Source organism: Corvus moneduloides, chromosome 1 (assembly GCF_009650955.1).
Source record: "Corvus moneduloides isolate bCorMon1 chromosome 1, bCorMon1.pri, whole genome shotgun sequence".
Taxonomy (NCBI): domain Eukaryota; kingdom Metazoa; phylum Chordata; class Aves; order Passeriformes; family Corvidae; genus Corvus; species Corvus moneduloides.
In genome coordinates, this window is record NC_045476.1 from 77,267,188 (window position 1) to 77,289,489 (window position 22,302).

The window sequence follows — 22,302 nt, forward strand, 5'->3', positions numbered from 1 at the left end:
AACAAGACACAATTAGGAAGCCACTGAAAAGAATCTGTCTCAAGCTATTATTTAACTAAAATTACAACAGCCATAAAAGATCACAGAATTACAGAATCATTAGGGTTTAAAGGGACTTCTGGAGATCATCCAGTCCAATCCCCCTGCCAAGGCATGGTCACCTAAAGCAGGTGACACAGGAACACATTGAAAGGGGTTTGGAATGTCTCCAGAGAGGGAGACTCCATGATCTCCCCGGGCAGCCTGTTTCAGTGCTCTGCCATCAGCTTAATGTAAAGAAGCTCTTCCTCATGTTGAGGTGGATACAAGACAAAAATGAACATCTCTGGAGACATTTTTCTCAGGCACATTGCTATACACAGCAGTAATGATTACACGGCAGTCTAATTTTTTACCCTTGGTAACAGTAAGGCCCTAGGTAATGTACCTCCCTTTTGACTCCATGCTGTAAATCCAGCGTCTGTGGAGCAAAAAGCAGAAATGTGCTTGGGATTCTTTCCTCCTCCACTGCACACCTGCAGGTCCACACTTGAGTTTAACCCTGGGCACCAAATGGCACCTTCAGTCACTGCAGAGACTTGCTCAGTCCAACTTCCTCTGACTGTCCCTCCCTCAACTTCACCCCCACTGCAGGAGCTGTTCCAAGAATGAAACAGTGGGACAATTTACAGACAAGAATCTAGAGTGTGACCACCATTATCCATGTTATTAAGAATGGAAGTTACATGCCTTGATTGTGTTAGCACACTGCCCCGTTGCACAAGCCAGAGGCTGCTGAGGGGTCCCCTCCTCTACTCATGTCTAAATTCTCGAGGTGGGGGAAATACATTCAGCTCTTCTATCCTCCCATGTGCTCCTATTTCTGACAGAGCACTGTACAGATGAACTTGGGGGATGTGCTCAACAGAGGCCATGTTTTCCTACAGCTCCTGGACGATTTGTGGCTGACTCAGTGCAATGCACTCTAACACTGGGCTGATCTTAATGGCACTAAGCTCTTAATTACTACTCAGATGTATATATCAACAAATAATAAATCCTCTTAATTCAAGTGAGCAACAAAGCAGAAAAGACTGTAGTCACACTATTATTCTAGTATAGGTAATAAGAGTCAAAATTACATATAATTTGTTCGTATCCATGTAAAATCTACCACAGGAAAAACAAAACTCTGATCCAATTCTACAATAGTGGCACTAAAGTGCATAATGAGATCCTGTCATTCCAAAGTGGTTTCCTGCATTTTAGTCTGAGCACTGAGTTGTTTACTGTATGGAAAGCTACAGTATCTTGAAGACAGTCAGAAGAGGAATGGCATCTCCAGCCCTAACAGAAAGGTAGCTTTTCTATTTTTTTTGTACAGGCAAAAAAAAATGGTGACTAAAAACAAGCAGCCCAGCTTCTATCTAAAAGTCATATGCTCCTTTTCTTGCTTTGAGACTGCTCAGTCTTTTCCCAAAGAAACTTCCGTTTCTGCTTGTCAAAGTTTACTTAAGACTACAGATGAGGACTTGAAGGTGGCAGTGCTCTATATTGTATAAAAGTTACATGGTGTGTCAGTGTGTGATTGCAGTATTTGCAACCTCTGGTGCAACACATCAGTACTACCGTGATGTCACAGCTGTAAGAAGCCCGGTTCATTTGCAGGAGCAGTCTTAAGAGAGGTACTACAATGATTTTAAAACATCGTATCAAACTGGCTGTAGAGAGTGTGATGGCCATGATGTCCCATTAATGGGCCCCTTTTTATTTCAAAATGAATGCTATCCAGAAAGGACAAAGGTGTGAGAAGCAATTCATTGCGTGGCGATGAATAATACTGTTTTGTCTTTATGTTGATCCCTTTTTTAAAAAGACAGAACTTAAATATATAAACTTATGCAATGCATAGATAAATATATAGAGATAGCAATGTTAATATGTGGTTTGATCATAACTGGATAAAGCAAAGACAGTGTAAAGACACCCCAACAGCATGATTAAATAAAATACTCATTACAATTTGCATTTATGTAGTTCTGAAACCAAGCAGTAAGAAAGCCATATACAGCAGGGAATAAGTCTCTTATTTTAACTTCAGAGCCTTGGCAATTTAGGCTCAGATTCACTTAATGATAAGCCGTACTCAAACAATCTCAAGTAAAGAATTCAGCTGTTCTGACTTCCGTTTTTCTACCCCGTTAAGAATCAGAGAGGCTTGGGAGCAAGATAAGAAAATTTAGAAATACAGAGGATTTTTTTTTGAGCCAGTAGACAGAGGTTATAATGAGCAAAGCACTGACTCACCTCTTTGCAGTGGTCCTAATCAATTAAATTAGCATTAAACAGATTAGCTGATATAAAATCACCCTCGGTTAAAATAACTTTGAATTATACTTGCGTTTTGAAGAACAGGGTCTGCATGGGTACAAGTGAATAGCGCCTTGTTCTCTTTCTTGTTTAATTAACCCAAGTGTATTTACAGCAAGCAGTAATTCATCAGGCTAAAAATTCCTGAAATGTACCATATCACAGTTGCAGCAAATTCACCTACATGCAAGGAAAGCCTCATTTCTCCCTTTCACTGGTGTTACATTAACATGGCTTTAACTCTGGTTGAGCTAATCCTTAACTCATTTTAGTGTGACAGGAAAAACAAACTTCAAATCTTCTACATAAGACAGCTTTAAATTTGTTGCTTTTTTTTTTTTTTTTTCTTTTTAAGTTATTTGACTCCAGTGTCAAATGAACCTTGGCCAAAGATACAACATAGTAACCGATTGCCTTCTGGGCTGAGATGAGAAACAGTTAATCTTACACGATAACTTAAAGAGCCTTTGATAAGTAAATGAGGATATAAGAGTAGGTAGAGAAAAGTTCATTATGAAACCAAGCTAATGTAGCACTCGCAGGCATGGAGAACATGCTGCTCCAGAAGAAATATGCTCCTACAACCTGGAGGAATACTTTCCTTCTTTCAACAGCTGAGTAGAGAAGAAGCAGCTCCACAGTGCTGGGACTTGTCCTGCAACTAAGGTGTTGTTGGTCCGTTTAGTAGAAGTCTCAGTCATGGCAGGGGGGTAAAGCACCGAGACTGCTGATATTTTCAAATCTCTTAGCAGCAGTAACCACACAGCAGCTTTTCTGCAAAATAAACAAAAAAAGAATCCAGTTAATTCAGCAGTATATTTTTCATTTGGTTAAGTGTTCTAGGATGACCACATGGTGGTTTCTTTGTGCATGAAGAAAAGAAAGCAGCACTGAAGCTCCCTGCTTACAAAGGATTCTCACAGACACCTTTTCTCTGAAATATTTTATACAATATGAAAAAACAATGCTTCTTTGTTAAGTGGAGATTGATCCTGGAGGTCTCTCTTGAAATGCAGCTACTCTGCCTTTTTTGCCTCTCTTGTCATACAGATCACAGTATGCAAAGGCATGCTGCAAACCTCTCTATTTGTGTTACCACTGACAGCATTTATAATGCCAGATCTAAATCAACTGGCACTTGAGTGCATTATTTTGGGTTAAATGTGGTAACCATACTACTTGCCTGAAAAAAACCAGCTAAAGGGATTCTTTAAAAATAAAGCACAGCCATGACTTTAGATCCACTCATTAAGTAAATTCAAATAAACTCCAAAAAGAAAAACACACACAGAGGAAATAACACTGCAAAAGCCAAAACCAGATTTTCCTGCAAGTTAGATCATGGGTAGGTTACTATGTTACAAAGCTATTAAAAGTTTATTTAAAAATAATTTTGACTGCTGTTGGACACTCAATTTATCTTAAAGTTGACTTTGGTTGTAATAGAAAATTGTGTAATACCATGCTTCCTGCATTAGAGAGGGAGAATTTTCACCATTTTGTTGCCTTGTTTGTTGCCACAATTTAGTGGCTTGAAATGGGAAATACAAACACCAGTCTTGCAAAAGGGCTGGAAAAGCTGTTTAGAAAACTACTGTGTAGAAGCACACAGGTGAGTGGATCAAAGCTTCATGGAATCTGTCTCAGCACCAGTGAAGTGAGGGTGAGTACTGAGGATCACCAAGAGGTATAAATTCCCAGTGGATTTCCACTCCAGAAGTTGATGATCAGATATTACCGTATCAGGAAGTTACACAGCTTCAGAGAGCAAGTAGAATGTAATAATGGTGCCTTAGTCCTTACTGGCTTCCACTGTATCATGGAAAGGCATCTTCACATCCCCGAAATAGCTCATATAAAGATCATTACCTTCTGTGTTACTGCACTACACTGTATAAAATCTGCTCTAATCTTACTTAGTCAGAACAAAAATTCCAACCTTTCAAAATACTCTCTTTTTCACATCTTCCTGGAAAAAACTCATTGCAAAAAAATGCCAGTCCTTCCATCACTTGCCCTACCAAGCAGATGATGGATGATGGCACCATTAAAAACTTGGTAGTGGTGAAAGGTGGACTACTTTTATTTTGGCATCCTGTTGTTACTCATGACGCACTACTAAAAGGAAGTGGTTTTACAGTGTATGTGTGTGTTCTCAGCCTAATTCACATCTTGACCCTCCACTGAGTTTTGCCCAGAGATGGCCTCCAGAACCTTTGAGTAGTTCCCCTGGTCCTTGAACAGAGCCACCAACTTCTGTGGTAGTTGGTGAAAGTGGCTGTGGGAATTGGAGTACTGGTTTATGGAGACATTTCACTGCCTGAAGTAGCGCAATTTCAAAGTGGCTGAGTGAGTCAGGGACCAGAGACAGAAAAAAGAGAACAGACTTGAGTCTCCCTGATCCCCAGGGGAGGCAACCAAGCCAGCATGAGAACCACTAATGAACTGTTAATGAAAGGGCAAAGACAAGGAGCCAGGGAAATAGGACAGAGAGATGCTCTGTCAAAATAGTTTGGGTTGCTAAAAGGGAAGGTAAGTGCCCTGTCAGAACTGGGCCCTCGGACACGTGGAGCAGCTTCTTTTAGGGGACACCTTGCTTTGATTTCACTGCAGTTAGTCAAGCTGCCCCGAGGGTCTGGCCCGTGCCTCTGCTAAAAAGTTATTACTTTTCATATTTCTACCCTTTTTAAACTTTACTTCTAACCACAGCATGAAAACCCGAAAGCTTTCAACACTGAAAAATTATTGGGTGAAATCTTGCCCCATGAGAGCCAGTGGGAGCATAACCATTCCCTCTAAAATGGCAAGGGTTTGCAGCACATATGGCTCCATACCCATTAATTATTTTGCACATTGCTGTTACTTGGTATAAGTAATAGAGCCAGTTTACATTTTGAATGCTTTCCAGACAGCAGCAGGGATGGTGGTGGTAAATACAATGTGGACCGTGCCCTTTGGACTATACAAGGTTTTCAGCTGCCCACTGATCCCTTCCACAGGGCCTACAGCTTTTACATCTGAAGGAACATTTGGGACCTGAAACAAACCTTCTGTTTGGCAGCTCTTTCAGAGAGGTTATTGAGCCAGGGGTGCTTGAGACACACAGTCACCTTTAGCCTTTTTCTAAGGAAAAAAGAAAAGAAAACAAAAGAAAGAAACAAACAAACAAACAAACAAGATACCATTATTGGAGCAGTAACTGAAGATCAATCATACCTTACCTCTACTTAAGGTAATGGCAGAAGAACACTGCAACATCAGCATGTTTAGTGAAGCTACTTTGCAAAGCACAGCTTTGAAAAACAAATACTGGGGGAGAAGATGCAAAGGAAAACATGAGCTATAAGCTTTGCATTAGGGTAGGCTTTCCTGAGAAAAAACTGGTGGTAGGAAGAAGGACAGCAGTTTGTGTTCTTGCAGCATTTGGAAAAGCCAGTCTGTTCCCCAGATTGAAGAAATCAGAGCTTCTGAAACTGGAGCCCAACTAAAGGAGTCAAATGGTATCCTATGAAAACCTCTGAAGATACATTAACCATGATAAACTCTCCTATTTTTACTGTGCACACACACTTACAAATCTTCTAATAATCTCATGGGAGTTGCTGTTCGGAGAGATTACAACTAAAAGTAAATTTAAGTGAAAATTAGGATAATTTATTTGATTTTTATATTCTATTTTATAGTAATTCTGGTTATCCTTACTCTATAACAGGAATATCTTGCAAGGACAGAGCTGTCATGACACTATTCAGACCATCCCACCACCTCATCAGCAGAGCTGCCTCTGCTTGATTATCATAATAATCTTTGTTCTTATTTTAATAACATTATTTTGTTAATTAATAAGATGGTCTATTAATTCTTAATGCTGGCCGTATATCAAGATGCACCATGACATATACATCCTAGGCAATGCAGCAGTCATTTTATTTAACACAGAAGTGCTTTGCCTGCAAAGGAAGAAGTGAATATTGCACTTCAAATGCTGTAAAAAAATTCTGAAACCTGTTTAAAATTATCCCCTTGTGAACCACTGACTCACAGACTGGACTCAGAAACAGCCAACAGCGGTGTCACTAACAGCATGAATCTCCAAAAATTACTGACACAGGAATAACCAAAGTGATTTAAAATCTTGTTGCTCCTCTAGCTCAGCCCAACTGAGTTGTTTGCTTGAGCAAACAACCTCTCCTTTTGTGTTGGCCACTGAGCTGGTTACCATCGAAGGGCAAGAAGGTGCTTAAGTGCAAAAGTATGCACTAGGTGAAGTTCATAGCTCTGTTGGGAAAGGTATCTCTTCGGAAGAGGTAGGATGAAATCTAACAGCACTCATGGGGGACTTCAGCAAAGCCTGAAAGAGTTTTCAAAGCAGGAGCAAGAATCATCCCCAGCTGGAAAACCCTTTTCATATGGTGATTCAGTGCTCATTTTGCAAATACTTTTATTTTGCTGAGAAATTGATCCACTCAGCAACACACAGCATTGCAGGATCTTATATTTCCTCTCAGACATGCAAGAACTGATGAGCAAGTGTGAGCATGCAAATTGTAACAGCTAAAAAAAGCAATGGGACACATGAGGCTCACAATGGCAAGGAATGAATCAGCAACAAAGACTCAAATTAAGAAAAGTGTCAAAGCAAAGTGATGTGGCAACACAAGAGGGCAGCAGCGGAGGCACAAGGATATTTAAATGTAGGGACCTGGAGTCTGTAGTGGAGCTTGTGGTCTGTTAACCATGGGTGTTTTAAGGCAGCAGTTGCACTTAATCTCCAGCTAGAGGAAAACCAGAACGCCATTAAGAGTTTTTCCCAGAATCTTACAAATCAGCAATTGTCTGCTATAGGTCATGTGTTCTGCCATCATGCAACGTTGTCATTTCAGAACAGTATGACAGATGGCAGATGAATTAAGTCTTATTTCACAGCAAAAACGTATTCAGTTCATTTCAGAGCATTTGACGGATACAATGAACATCATCAATGAAGTGTCATTATAATACTGTATGTGGACATAAAAAACTTAGATAAGTCATACTAGTTCTGCAATGGAGCAGCACAAGTGATACAACTGTGTCATGACGGCATGGCACACACATTTCAAAGATACAGGATTATTTACCATTTTTCCTTGATGAGAAGCTTTGATATGAAATCTTTGGCCTCATCAGAAACATCTCGAAATTCCTCATCTTCAAAATCCCAGTTACAGGCCAGGATATTGTTGAGGGTCTCATTGTCATCATCACCCAAAAAAGGAGACAATCCAGTGAGGCTGAAGTGAAAAGGAATATGTTCAGTCCTCCTGTCTTTCCCTCCTTGTGTACATGGTCTCCAATGTGCCAGCTAAGATTGTTCTGTTACTCTGGCCTATCTTAAAAAACACTACTGTCTAACAAGGTCTCCAGACCATTCCCATTTTTTCAACCACATACATTTTTAAATAATCACCCATCTTTTCTAACACACCAAACATTACTGTCTTTCATGGTAGGTCATATTTTCTAGACCTCTGACCACTCTTGCTCTACCCACTGGGAATTTACCAGGCAGTTTACATTATTCTGGAAGTGTGATGCTCAAACACTCCTGAGAGATATGCAAAAAAAACAAAGATGAAAAGTTCATGGCAATTGGAAAAGAGGAGAGATTTCTCAATATGGAACTTGGAAAGAAGTCTACATTTCCTATTTTGGGTACATATTTTTTCCCTTTTCCAATATAACAGCAAACTTGGATGACTGACACAGTTTAACCTGGAAACAGCTTACAAAGCAGATACTGAATCCTACTTACAGCATATAAGCAATGACTCCTAAACTCCACATGTCTGTAGGAAAAGAGACAAACTCATAATTCACAATTTCAGGAGCAAGAAATTCTGGAGTCCCAAAGTTAACTCGAAGTTTTTCCCTGGGTTTATATCTAGGAAGTGGAAACATTAACAAAAGACATAAATTACAATTCTTATTAAAGTTGCATCGTTAATTATCTAGCACTTAGAGGAATTCCAGAAGCATACAGAAAATTCAATAGGAAAACAAGGACAGATAGAGGTACAAACTAAAAATAAATATGCCCATATAGAGAATTAAAAGTGTTTGCAAGCTGTATATCATACAAGGACAAAATGCAGCTGCCATAAAAAGGAAGAAATTCATATTTCAAGGACTTCTCAGAGCAGCTCTTACCATCCTTTTGGGACATCCATATCTTAGGCATGAAATTTTTAACCAGTAAATCCTTCACTGAGATTATAGCACCTAATTAAACTAGAAAGTGATATGGCATGGAATATATTGTAAGAGCCCTCGATAGTATATTACACTCTCTTTTGAAGAGTCCCTTAATACTGGAGACAAGAGACTAGACAAGATGTACCACTGGTTTTGTCCATTTTAGCTGTTCCAAGATACTTTTATGTATGCTTAGTGAGAATCAGCCCTCTTTCAACCTTCTACCTGAAAAGAAGGTTTCAGGACAAATCTTTTTCACTCAGCTCCAAACATTCCATATTAAAATATATCCCTGGTTAAAAGAAACAAATTTGTCCTAAGAACAGTAGAAGACCATTATGTATCAAATACATCATTGTAGGGATGCAATACTTTTTTCATTGTTTCCTAATTCATTTATGATTAGTGAGAACACATGCACATACCTTCTTGCCAATCCAAAATCAATAATTTTTATTTGATTTGCCTCTCGGTTCACACACAGGATATTCTCAGGCTGCCAAGAGAAACAAAAGGAAGAAAAACACTTGAATGAGAAACAAGTATGAAAAACTGGGCTTTTAGTAAACTGTAGGGAGAAAACCACTAATAACAGTGAAAATATCTCATAAGCACCTTCTGCTTTCCTCCTTGTTCAGATGTCTCTGCATGGGTACCCCCCTTGCTGTCACACAGCAATTGGAGCTGAGCATTTTGTGCCTTCCAACAGCTTTTTCTTCTCCACAGCTTTTCAATTTGACATAAGGCAGCAGTTCAGATAAAGAACTAGTTAGGGGGAAGGGGACAGGGAATGTAGACTTCCAAAGAGGGGTTTCAGGATGCTGTCTGTGATTTTACAGACCTTGATAAGCTCACACTGATTTAAAAAAAAAAAATTAAATATTTTAGGCTTTGAAATTTATCTTACAGCTTTACATTTTTGAGTTCTCAAATGTTTATGTTTTTTTCAGGTATTTTAGCAAAAGATAGGATTCACAGGTTAAATGCCTCTGGATTTTCATAGGGCCAAATGCTACTCTTCACTTTCCTGGCAGGAATCCATTAACTTCCAAGAATTACTCCAAATTCTTATAGAAGGAACTGAGAGAAGGATGTGGCCAATTGTCTTTGAAATGTAAATACCTAAAACACAGTCCCATACTCACTGCCAGCACTTTTCTAGCTGCTCTGTCTTATTGCTCAGTGAGTCCTCTTTGAAACAAAACAGCCCTCAACACTTAAAACATTAGTTAACCTTTGTCACCATTACTAATTCATTTTACATGTAGGACTTTTAAACACCATATGTTCATAGTTTCTGAGGTCCTGGATGATTACGGTCAAGACGATTTTCTTTCAATTTCAAGCTTTCTTTCCCAAACTCATTTGTTACTGACAGCAATCTATGAACAAGCAAAACAGAAGGGAGAAGCCATAGCTGGCAAGCACATGAAAAGAGATCTCTGGGATTAATTTCTTGGATTGTATATGTATCTTTTTGTCAGCAGTTTGACCTCATACTAAAACTGTGCCATCTCAAGATCATAATTAATGTGTCCCAAAGAACTGTGTGAACTTCTGTTTGACAAGTTTCTAGGTAACTGGATGTTTATAGAGAAAGAGAAAAGTAAGTCTGGTCATTGATCGGCTACTGAAGCAGATCCCAACAAGCATCTGCTCATTTCCTTAACCACTGCAGTAATATATATGCTAACAACATTAAAGATGTACTATATTAACTCAGTTATTACAAGCCAAAAACAGCAGCTGTTATAAAAATCTCACCAAAGAGAAAACCATCTTCTGCACTTCTTGTTTCTTTTTACTGTATTGTAAAGCTCAGGGATCAATAGGAAGCTTTCTAGCCAGTCATAAAACTAAAGACATCATCCCATTTTATTCCTGCACTAAATAGAGGTAAGAAACAAGTCCATTATTTAATAAAAATTTGGGCTAAGGGAAAAAGAGCCAGCCCAAGTGTACAGTTTAATGAAAAACAGTAACAAATGTTTTCCAAGGGGTGGCAGTTGACCATTTGCAGTTGACCAGAGTAAGAATGTGCAAGTACATGGTAGAGTACTTGTACATGTGTAAGTACGTGGTAGAGAATCTGTCACCTTTCTCTGGGCTTTCAGCTACACTAGCAGTTATTGTCTAATCCAACATAGACACACTGTATTGGTTACATTAGCCACTGACTATTTTTATTCCTTTCATTTTAGAAAGTACTTTTTAATGTACTTTCCCTTAATCTGGCTGTCTACTGATGCCTTTTCATGACAGCAGCAGTTTAGTGTAGTTCTCAGAAAGTTGTGTAGGCCTTATACTGATCCTGAATGACCCTTGAATTTAGTTCCACTCACTCATGCCTTTCTGCATAGTAAAAAACAGGGATAATTGCCACCCCATGGCTGATGTGTAAAACACGTACCTCGTGCATCTGAATTAAATAATATTTGCACAGTATCTTGAGATCTAAATATTGTAATTAAAAATAGTGATGTATTTGTACTCAGCAGCTGGCTTTCTGTAAAATCAGTCTGTGGAAAATCTAAGCACTATGAAGCTTGATGACATATGACCACAATTTTCATCTAATTTACTTAGTCCTGTAGTAATTTAACTGATCTCAATGTGGTTAAAGTAAATATGCATTGAAATAAGGAAAGCAGAATAAGGCTCTTTGTTGTTTCTGCCACAGGAATCTGCTAAGCTTTATGGCCTACCATTAAGAATAGGAATTTCCACATCTGTCATTGCACAAAACATACATCTCAAAACTCTACCTTGAGATCCAAATGAAGAATGTACATTTGGTGCATGTACTGAATTCCATTGCAGATCTGTTTTACGAATGAGATAGTATCCATCTCTGTCAAATTGTAGTTTTCATCTATAATTCGGTCAAATAACTCTCCTCCTTCCACACTGAGGAGAAAAAGACAACAAAGCAGTGACCAAGTTCAAATCCAGTCCCACACAGTAAGACTAATGCTGAAATTATGCTATTGACTATTTTTATCATTCACAGTCAAGTTCAGTAAGATGAGCTTGTACTCAGATCTGAACTTTCTAAAGACTGGGTTCTGATGCATACTGTCCTGAACCTCTTCAAGGCCTGAGAGTCCTGTCTTCCAGCCACTGAAAACCATGAAAGTCTTGAAATTTGAATTTTATGCTGTCTTGAGTCATCATTTTGTACCACTGAAATTAATGAAGTTCCATGGAAAACCAAGACAACATGAGGGAGAATCTGAATTTAAATCTGTGGTCTCTTCCCTCTGAGTTTAAGAGGGACAGGATCCAAAATGTCAATCTCAAACTACCTAAAGTCAACAAAAATTACTTAATTTCTCTTCACATTTCAGTATGCCTCCAGTTTATCTGTTCATAGATACACAGATACTTTTTTTTTATGATATGTTAATCATGTAGACCAAATTCAGAGGATTATCTGAGAAGGTCCAGAACAGTCAAACTCACCCAGTTTTGAAACTTCTGCCATGACTTTCAGTGTTTCGGTTTTGGCCTTGTTGGCTTCCCTAAGACAGCATCTACTTAACTTGACCTTGAGGCAGGTATTTTGTGCCTAACTAGCCTGATAATCCAGCATACAAAGCAGGTTTATCCTTTCAGGCACCCAGCAAAAGGATTAGGCACAACACCCACATCTGGCTTCTCTTTGGTGTAAGATGCCTTCTTGTTTGCCTCACAGGAGATATTCTGAGAGGTTTGTTTCTTAGCTTACACTAAGATAAATTAAAGTATTAAATGAAAGATAAGATATGTAACACAGCTCCATCTTCAACTGGAGCAGTTGTTTTACAGCACGAGGAATGTGGCACACTAATTGAAAAAATGCATAAATGCCTGCATGGGAAAACTTTTCTCTTAAATTCCCCTTTTTTTCTCTTGTTCATAAGAACATATTTCATATGTGTTTTCTACCCATAAGAAGTTCCATTTCTAATTTCAGGAGAAAGTAAGAAGGAAGCTGACAATTCTAGCAAAAGTAGTAAGCACAGAAAGGAAAAGAAAAGAACACACTTACTATTCCATGACGAGTACAATATCATTTTTAGATTCAAAGGCATCATATAACTGGATGAGGTTCACATGATTCAGCTGGTTCATGACATTGATTTCATTTTTTACTTCATCCTGTAAAGAGCAATGAGTATTGCTTGAGATGCCTTTTTTCCTAAGAAAGCTACGTTTGAAGCAAATCTACATTATTTCATGTTTTCACTTGTGGCAACCAAACTCAGGGCTCCTGCAGTGGTAGAGGTCAAGGCTATAGGAACTAATACACTGAACTCAGAGCTTGAGTGAGGTGTTTCAGTAATAAGGTATTTGCTGGAAAAGGAAGAGACGAGCCCACATGAAGAAGTGGTAAGCTCTCAGGGATGTAAAGGGAAAAGAGAAACAGAGGAAGATTGTTCGAACAGCAGTAGGTGTACAAAATCAAGCTAAGCCCAGGACAGTCCTCAGAACCTAACTTTGCAGTCAGAGGAGAGAGACTAGTGCCTCCATTCAGCCCAACTATTTTAGACACGCTGAATCATTCTCTGAAGGTGTCAGTCTCTCTCCATTCACTCTAAAGAGATTCTTGGTGATCAGCTTGGCCACAGCTATATCTTAGCAACCCCAGTTATCTGAGACAAATCCTACTCTTGAATGCCCTTAATGACACTGATGTCACACAAAGAGGTTATGCATGTCTTTCCTGTGAAAGCCAGTCCCAGATGGCCAAGAGGTTTGCAAAACAGCCCAGACTAATTCTTCTCATCTGCATTTATGCTGATGTCAGGAGCCCAGATCATGTCTGTTATCAGCATTCCCCACACTGAAATCAAGTCATTGCAGCAAAGGCTACAGTGTGCTTGGGAGGGAATACACTATGTCACAGGCCTGACAAATGTTTTTACCATTAAAGAAAACACTAATAGAACTAGAAGCAGAAAGAAAAAAAAAAAAAAGATTTAAAAGAAACAGAAAACACCCCAAAAATAGTACTTTGATGGGCTACTAAAAGTTTTGGAGGAGAAGGGAAATAGAACTAGGATTAATGGTAATCCAGCAGGTCCTATGAGTGTGTGAGACACTTGGTCATGATCTGTTGTGTAGCTGAAGAACACTGTGTGACCACTTGGAGAACAAAAGACTAATATCATGCTCTACCAACCTTCTGTTTTGGACCTTGTGCTTTTATAATTTTGGCTGCCAACTTGAGACCTGTTGCTTTCTCTTCACATTTGTGCACTTGTCCAAATCGCCCTCTAGAAAAAAGGAGGAAAAAAAATCATCCAGCGGTACAGGTGTCAACTCTGAAAGTAAACTACACTATAAACAACCATAAATTATCCTCTCCCTACTGGCTTTCATTTCAATTGCTCTGTGTTGCTATTTTATCTTGTAGATCGTACTTGCTACTAATCATTTAGGCACACCAACATCACACACTGTTCTATCGGGTACTACTCCGCTTGTGTGATTCACTATACTCACCTCATAATATGCAATGACTAATCCCAGGGAAGTCAAGGATGTACTGTAAGGATAATGCCTCACTTATGTGCACCATCTCCCCCTCTCCATCACATCGTTCTCCCCCATGGGAGCGTTGTGATTTCATGATGAAACAAAGCCTTACCCAAGAGTATGCTGCCATGCAAAATTACAATATCCCACTCCCCTAAATAATGTCAGCATGAGAGATAAGTAACTGCATGGCCTGTCAGATCAGCCTGCTAATCCATCTGAAAACATGCATGTTCTTCCTCACTGAGTGGAAGAAGACTACAACATGTCTCTACATACTGCTGGCTGTAATTTGAGGTAAAGTATTACAGCATCCTAGGAGCCCTGTCATAAAGCCTGAGGGCATCTGGCTGACCTAGAACAATGCCAAACACAGGCCAAGTCTGCTGGTGCCAAACAGTAAGCCAAAATTCACTCACACTGTAAAATCAGCCTCCTCTTTTCATCCCTCTATAAAACACTGTAACAGCTTAGACTTTCATGACTTCAGCTCTAGAGGGGCATGTGGCCTCCACTGACCTCCCAGGGTGCTTGGCTGTAAATTTGCGCCTTGCTTTCCAAGTCGATTTACTTCACCTGACTTACCCTCCCAGAATTTCATCCTCGTTGACATTATAATAATTGCTGATCCCCACCCTTTTGGCTGAGACAATCCGGTGATCAAATGGTGCTGATGGAGTAGGAATATCATCTAAAAAAGACAAAATACACAGAGAGCATATGAGTGGTCACATGCAGTGCTTGTTTATCTCATATTTTAGTTCCTCTTTTTCCCAGATAAGTTCATTTAAGAACTGAATACACTTACTGTAAGCTTTATAGCTAGGTCTTTCTCTGTTATTGAAGAAGGGTTTTATTTCAGAAGCTCTGGCTCAGAAAAAGAGGTTATTGTTAGGGAGCTACACTACCAAGACAAGGACTCCTTTGCTAAGCTATCATCTTCTGTACAACAGTAGGGAGAGGCAAAGTGAAGACCACTGGACTATACCACTGTAGCTTCATACTCACAAGGGGCCTCTGCAATTCAGCCTAATCTCTGATTTTTTTATTACTTTTTCCTCCTCGGGGACAGTTAATAGGCGAGTATGTACTGTAACTCTCCAGTGGGGTAGGGAGAGAAACAACTCTCCTGCAGGCTCAGCTAAGAGAGGCTATTTCCCAGCTTTTGGTGTTCACAGTGAGGAATCCCCTCTTAACTGATTGACAAAACTTGTCCTTCTCCACAGTGTGGTCATCACCTTTAAAGATCACATTTAGAGCTTGTGCACATGAGGGAGTTTCACCCTGGCGGACAGCACTTGGGGTTTCCAATATGGTTCAGGACACACGGTAACTCATATGCTGCTCTGAAGAATTTCTGCCCTTAAAAAATGATGGCAGATAAAAGGTAAAGACGGGCACAGAAAAGTGATGGTTCCCAACATCACACTGCAGCAGCTATGGAGCTTTGGCAGGTCTCTGGTTTCTGGAGGTTTCTGGACCTCCACATGATGGACCTTTCTGCCATCCTGGTGTCAAAATCCCTGCTGGAGACCAGCCCTCCATGCCTAATTTGAACTTTTTGCAGGCTGTTGTGACTTCAATTTCATACCCACATTGTTTTTCATCTGATTGATATTCCTGAGAGTGACCTTTGGCTGACCAAGGTGACAAATACTTCTTCAACCGTTTGGGAGGGCTACAGCCCCAGTGTTTCAACATGAGCTCTCTGGTTTGGAATGCCAGCTCCTTTTTGTGTGAGGCTTGTTGAGCAATTTTAAAACCATTCATTACTCCAGTGAAAATGATCAAAAACACAAACAAGAAACCCCATGACAGCATGTAGCTGGCAGGAACACTTTGGTCATTAATGTAGCTGTAGATTGTCCTTATGCACAGTGAATGTCCATTTTTCCAGGACACAAGCTGTGTACCTAGATTTTTTTTTGACAGTGTTAATAACTTACATGGTCAGGAAGTTAGTTCATGGTCAAGGAATTGTGAAAAGCTGGGGCTTCTGGAAGTTTGCCACCTACTTGGGATTCTGCAAAGTTTGAATTGCAAGTCTGTAAGTATGGGTCTTTGCACGTTACCGAGACCCACAAAATGCCAAGAAAACCTCTAACCTAAGGCAAAATTTGACTCTAACAACACAAATTCCATCAGCACCAGCATGTAAGTGACAGAAGAAAAGGTCTTTTTGAAAGCTCAGCTCAAAACATTACCAAACTCTGGGCAAGGAAATATTCTTTTAAAGACGCCTGACTGCTTTTCAAAACTATGCTTAAGTTTTTGCCTTCAAGATGTTCCCCATGACAGACCCTCTATTTTTCTTTTCCTACAAACCAGAGGGGATTTCTCCCTATTCAAGAACAACTTTCTATTACAGATCGAAGATGCTCCAACAGAGACACTCTAACCTTAACATCATCCCTAACTATCTACCAGGGCTCACAGCAGTTTACGGATTTTAAAGCTTTTGGGCTATCTCCTGTTTTCTGCTACAAAAACCTAGCACAAACCTGCCATAAACATTTCCCTCCCACACTCTCACCCCATTCCCAAAGCAGATAAGTTCATCCTGAGTCCTGTGTACGCACATGCACACACATATAGCTTCAAGTCTTTCACCTCCTCACATGCCATAATTTCACATACAGGAATAGGCACCAAAATTCTCAAACTGGAGGTCTAATATTAGAAATCTCTGCCTCACCGTGGTGAACACTGCTTCAGAGTTCGGTGCCTGAGCACCGTTTATCTGACTGTTCAACAGCATCACTCAGGCTTCCACACAAAAGTCTGTATTTGCTTTGTAGACTGCAGTTGTTCTCACTTCAGATTACAATGGTACAAATATGAGCAAGCTGGTTTTTCAGGCTATGTCCACAGCATTGCAGATTCTCTGTTAACACACATTCTCAACACTTCCACAGGTCGACCGAGTTTGCTGCACCTGATATAATTTCTCCCTCCACTCTGTACTTAGGGGTTTTAGCTCTTTTGTTAAAAGAAAAGGGAGAGAGGGTAGTATTAGTGGAGTAATTGTGGCAGAAGCAGATTAATTGTGAATAATTTCTGACAGAACAGAAGCCTCTAAGATGGAAGCAAGCAGAATCATGTTACTTCTCATCAGTTTAGGATGTGGTCCATGAACAACTATTTCCCATCAGAGGAACCATGCACACCTTTTTCCGCTACTAATTACAATCACAAAATCATTCACTTCTACAGATACTGCTCTCTGCTCATCACTGCAATACCCATGAAATCAAATGCTTTGCCTTTAGGCTAGTTCCTTGCTTTTTATAGTTTTACATATGCCATCAGTGCTTCCTGCAACTACTCTGCTCTTTTTGTTGTCATCTTTGACTAGGCCTTCATCATGCACTTGATGCTCACTGCTATCACTATGCTCAAATTGGCAGGTCTGCCCAGGGATTGAACTAGAATTTCCTGTACCTTTTTCGCAGCTTTTACACCTGCAAGGACAAAACATGGTATTAGTGCAGAGTACACTTAAAGCAGAGCAACTTTAGAAACATAGGTGAAAAATGCCTACACAGCTATTGAATTCAAATAACATTAAGCTATTTTGTTTCACGGTGTAAAATTAACTAGTTTAATATTCACCTTGAGAAATAAAAATGGCTCTTAAATTAATCACGACAGCAAAATGTTTCTCAGTTACTGAAAACCTCACCTGAGTTCTTCTAAACTTGACATTAGGCTATCAATCTCACCTTTAAAGCAAGGGGAAAGCATTGGAATTCCACTTTGTACATACAGGTTCCTGAGAGCTTAAACGTGTTTATCCCTGAAAGGCTATCTATTAAATCCAGGAAAGAAAGAATTGCAGTAAACAAATTTATCAGGTCAATTGCCTGGGCAAATTATCACATTTTTATGTTGTCCTTTAAGTTACTACATTTTGCAGTAAGTTAATTCCCAGTTGGCAGATGGCCTAATCTATTTTGCTGATGTTATATGATGTTGCAGTATACAAACAAAACTATGGGAGAATTCTCCTCAGAGATAAAGAATAACCTAACATAATTCCCGTGTTCCTGATATATTTCCCAAGCAAACAACCATAACACACTGCTAATACCGTTTGTGGTAGATTGTTTGCCAGTCTTTTTTAAGAGTATCATTTCACTTAGATCAGAGGCATAAACATATTTTTCACTTTTGTATTGGGCTAAATTTTCACCAATACTTATACAAATCAGCCACTTGGACTTGAAACTTGAATTACACATTTTTTTGAAGCAAGGGTCTCTTCAGAATGTGTAGTTTGAATTTCAGATCTTACCTTCCCTCTGATACCTCATCATCATGACTTTGTTCTGCCACATTTTCCTTTTGGGAAGGAGCTGGTGGTTCCTCAGCACCTTTTTTACTCTTATCAGCATTTCCTTCCCCTTTATTCTCTTTCTCCTCTTGCTGTTCCTCAAATGCATCTTCAGGCACTTTTTCCTTCTTCTTCTCATCTGCTGGGGACTCACTCTCTGTCTCCTGCACAGTTAGTTTTTGACAAGCATCATCAACAGCATCTTCTTCCTGCTGCTTTTCTGGAGTGAAGGATTCCTGAAAAGAGTGTCTCCTATATTCATAATGGCTTCCTAAAGACAAACTTTCTCCTTTCTGCTCTGACTCTTCAGTATCAAATTTGGGAGGATCCACTTCAAGCAGAATGGAACTTTCCCTCTTGGCATTTTCCTTGTTGAGCTTATCAACTTCCTCTTCCCGAGAACAGGACTCACTCTGCTGGATGCGCCCATCTATAAGTAAAGAGGATGCAAAGGAATCTGTCAGTGGTTTCCTGATAGTCAGTAACAGTATTAGAGTAGGGCTGCACACTTAGCATAACTCCTGTTGAATTTTGAACTAGGCATTTGCTTTCCACTCCCACTTTCAAGGTCCATACAAGTGTCACCTAAGCAAGAGCAGACTACTTATTTAAAACTGGGATTGCATGGGTCACAAATGCTTTCTTTGAGACACAGCACTAGAAAATGTTTTTCTCATGCAAAGTTAATGTCAGCCAAGTCAAGGTCAATAAACTCCTCATGCAAAGCATCTTGCCGAACAGTTGGATACCCTGTGCTCACTTATGCTGATGAACACACATGTAATCCAAGCAACTTCACTGGAGCTGCTCAGGAAAGTCATGGCTATTTCTGTTCTATTTCTTAGGAACTAGAGGTTGATCAGAGAAAAAAAATAGTCTAACCTGTTGAATCTGGTGGTTTCTTTTCTTTTGTTTCTGTTTCATTCAAATGTGACCTTTCTTTGATGACCTGTGGGAAGGCAATTGACATATTAGTCAATTTATATAGTGCACATGTTGTGTTCGTCCTCATGAAATCACAGCCTGTTGTTTTTTTTTTTTTTTTGGTCAAATTCTCTGTGTTCTAACTCACACATTTCTATAAATGATGGTCCTTATTTTAATCACTACAAGCCGATTGAATTGATACCAGTGCAAAGCAAGAGAAATTATCTTGGTTGTAATCAGCATCAGTGTTGGCATAAAAACAGCCTAGAAAGGATCAGAACTGAACCGCAGAGACCAAACCAAAGAAGAATCCAGGAATCAGCTGCTGCCCTGTACTAGCTTTTGCTGTTAAAAAACTAGGTTAAACCAGATCTCGGAATATTTAATATTCTAGTAAAATGTTCAGTAATGATCTTACTGACACATATCAAAAATTTTCTTGCTGTTTAATCAACCGTTGGTAATGACTTTTTAAATGATGCAACAATTTATTAAGGGCTGAGACAGTAACCAGGATTTGGAGCGTATAAGCCCGTAACTTCAGCTTTGTACCCTTCTCTTACCTACATTTTACAATGTTGTAGTGACATCTAGAGGTGCTTCATACCAATCCAGGTCCTCACCTCTGCAATTACTGTTCCCTTTGTGGATATTAACTCCTGTTTCTATGCTGTGTGCTCGATGTGTTTTTTCACGGGCCACTCCTAGACTGGTTTAGTAGGTGACCACAGCACAACCTGGTTCTTGCTGTTGCTTGGTGCTCCTTTTTTCACCTGCCTTCTTCCTCTCACAGTGCTATGGAACTGGCACTGTCATTATAATTATTATTAGATCCACACAGTGTGAAAAGTGCAGATACCTCCAAGTACTTTCCAGACGGACTACCAGCTAAAGCAGTATTGTACACATCCCAACAAAATATACAGGTTCAGGCACTTACTTTTGAGTGTCTTAACCATGTGATCAGTCCCACAGCTCTGGCCACCAACCAGTCCTATTACTAAACATTTGTTCTGGTAAGCCCTCTGCATTTTTTTATGCTTTATTTTTTTATTTTAATTTCATCAGGCTATATAGAAATTAGGCATGAAATCAAAGCAATGTGTATCCACTATAAGCAGAGTTCAAGGGAAAGGAAATTCCATGAGAAGCCAAAAGAGTGGAGACAAACTGAATGTAACTGCATGGAGCGATTTCAACAGGACTTGTTCACAAATTCTTGATCTGCAAGGGACAAAGAAACTGTAACATAAGCATAAGACCTGAGACTGACAATTATTTGGGATGCAGTTTGTCCCAGGAAACTGCAGGCCACAAAATGAAAAAGGCCACAATACAACCAGGTAAATACCCTCGAAATATAAATCGGAGCCTTGTTCCCACAGAACTTAAATATAAATGTAATGTTGCCAGATGGAACACAGGGAATCAACCAGTGCTCTAAAAAGCAATAAAAAAAATAAATAAAATAGGGAAAAGCCACAGACTTATTTATTCTGCACTGTGTTGGCAATTAGTAATGCACTCGGATTCCTGTAAGTATGTCAGCCTCTCTGTACCGCTGAGGACATCAGCTCTGATCAAACACAGTCAGCTGAGCAAATAACCAGGGAAGTGGCCTCCAAGCTCTTTGATGCATGAGGCCAGGTTTCACTTTTGCATTCAGAATTAATTGCAGACACACAGCACTTCCAACTAAATATTGCTGTAGTTTTGCAGGTGTGAAATACAGAAGCCAGCTTTTGAAAATCCGTCTAGTGGAAGGAACACTGCACAGTGCTGAATACCTGAGACTGCCAGGGCATTACATAAATTACTACCGTGTTTATTCAAGCACCATTTCTGATCTCTGACATTTTACCAGCAGATGCCAGCAGATGAGGAGTTCATACTAATTTAAATGAAAAAAAAAAAAAAAAAAAGAATACAAATGAATTATTTACTGATCTCCTTCAGAATCAATTTGCAATAAATATAGGGTCAAGAGTACACTAGAGTAAGAAATACAAATATAAGGACTAGATATTGAAGTACTTGTAAATACATGAGTAGTTTATATATGAATAACCCAGTTTTCTCCACATTTTGCTGTTTGTAGCAACATGCGACTTCAATTTGTCAAATCTTGACCAGGCAATAAAAGCAAGAACTTTTGCTCATTATTTCTCCCCTCTAAAGGGTGGCGGTTCTCCAGGTTCTCTAGAGCTGACAGAAATCAAATTATCCTTCCCATCCCAGCCACAGGCAGTACAAAGACCTCCTTGTAGTTTGTCAGGGGCATGCGTGATGTCCAGCCCCAGGCAGCTGAGCAGCTGCTCTGAGAGCCCACAACTCCCAAAAGCTGTGACACTCTTTGAAAATCTCATCTGAAAGGTGTGGTGGTTTGTTAAAGACCTCTATCCCACCTAACTACTCTTCACACCGCTCCTCTTCCCTCAGTCTGTTAGAGCTTTCTTAAGGCTCTTTTTAACTTAATCCCTAACAATGTGTTATTTATTTATGTATTATTCCTCCAAAACAGGTTACATGACTTTCTACAGTCTGTATTTTCTAAAATGACTGTAATCAATATTTCTTAGTAGAAAACATTTTTTCCCCTTTCTGTAATGATTTGAATATTAAAAAAAATTAGGGAAATGGCAAATAGTACTTTTTCCTAGTCATACAAGCCAAAAGCTTTCAATGAATTTTACATTTTCATTTCACAAAGGTTAAATATAAAAGTTTGTGTTGTAACCCTGTAAAGTATACCACAGGAAAAAGGTGTCTGTATCTACACAATTTTGAATTGTGTCTTCAAAAAAAAACATTTTCTAGACTTAAACATATTCTTTCACAGAATTCTGCCAGACCCTAAGCAAGAGAGACAGATTAAAAGCCCAGGTGATGATACAAAATAATGTGAGATAGTCCAGAGGCTGAAACTTCAGTATAGACCA

At 39.4% G+C, this 22,302-nt stretch overlaps 1 protein-coding gene across 2 annotated transcripts in view; it reads right to left on the reverse strand.

The window, feature by feature from the left end:
• Positions 1-1,712: 1,712 nt before the first annotated feature.
• The window catches only part of MYLK4 (myosin light chain kinase family member 4), a 77,907-nt gene continuing 57,317 nt past the window's right edge, over positions 1,713-22,302 (reverse strand). For both annotated transcript variants that reach the window (XM_032116698.1, XM_032116687.1), the window contains 13 exons: positions 19,319-19,385; positions 18,398-18,866; positions 17,545-17,564; positions 14,689-14,794; positions 13,748-13,841; positions 12,614-12,723; positions 11,349-11,490; positions 9,009-9,079; positions 8,144-8,272; positions 7,470-7,622; positions 7,052-7,124; positions 5,397-5,472; positions 1,713-3,123 (listed from right to left, as the gene is read on the reverse strand). In XM_032116698.1, the coding sequence (XP_031972589.1) occupies positions 5,425-5,472; positions 7,052-7,124; positions 7,470-7,622; positions 8,144-8,272; positions 9,009-9,079; positions 11,349-11,490; positions 12,614-12,723; positions 13,748-13,841; positions 14,689-14,794; positions 17,545-17,564; positions 18,398-18,866; positions 19,319-19,385 (1,482 nt within the window). In that variant the 3' untranslated portion in view covers positions 1,713-3,123; positions 5,397-5,424. The remainder of the gene's footprint in view (positions 3,124-5,396; positions 5,473-7,051; positions 7,125-7,469; positions 7,623-8,143; positions 8,273-9,008; positions 9,080-11,348; positions 11,491-12,613; positions 12,724-13,747; positions 13,842-14,688; positions 14,795-17,544; positions 17,565-18,397; positions 18,867-19,318; positions 19,386-22,302) is intronic.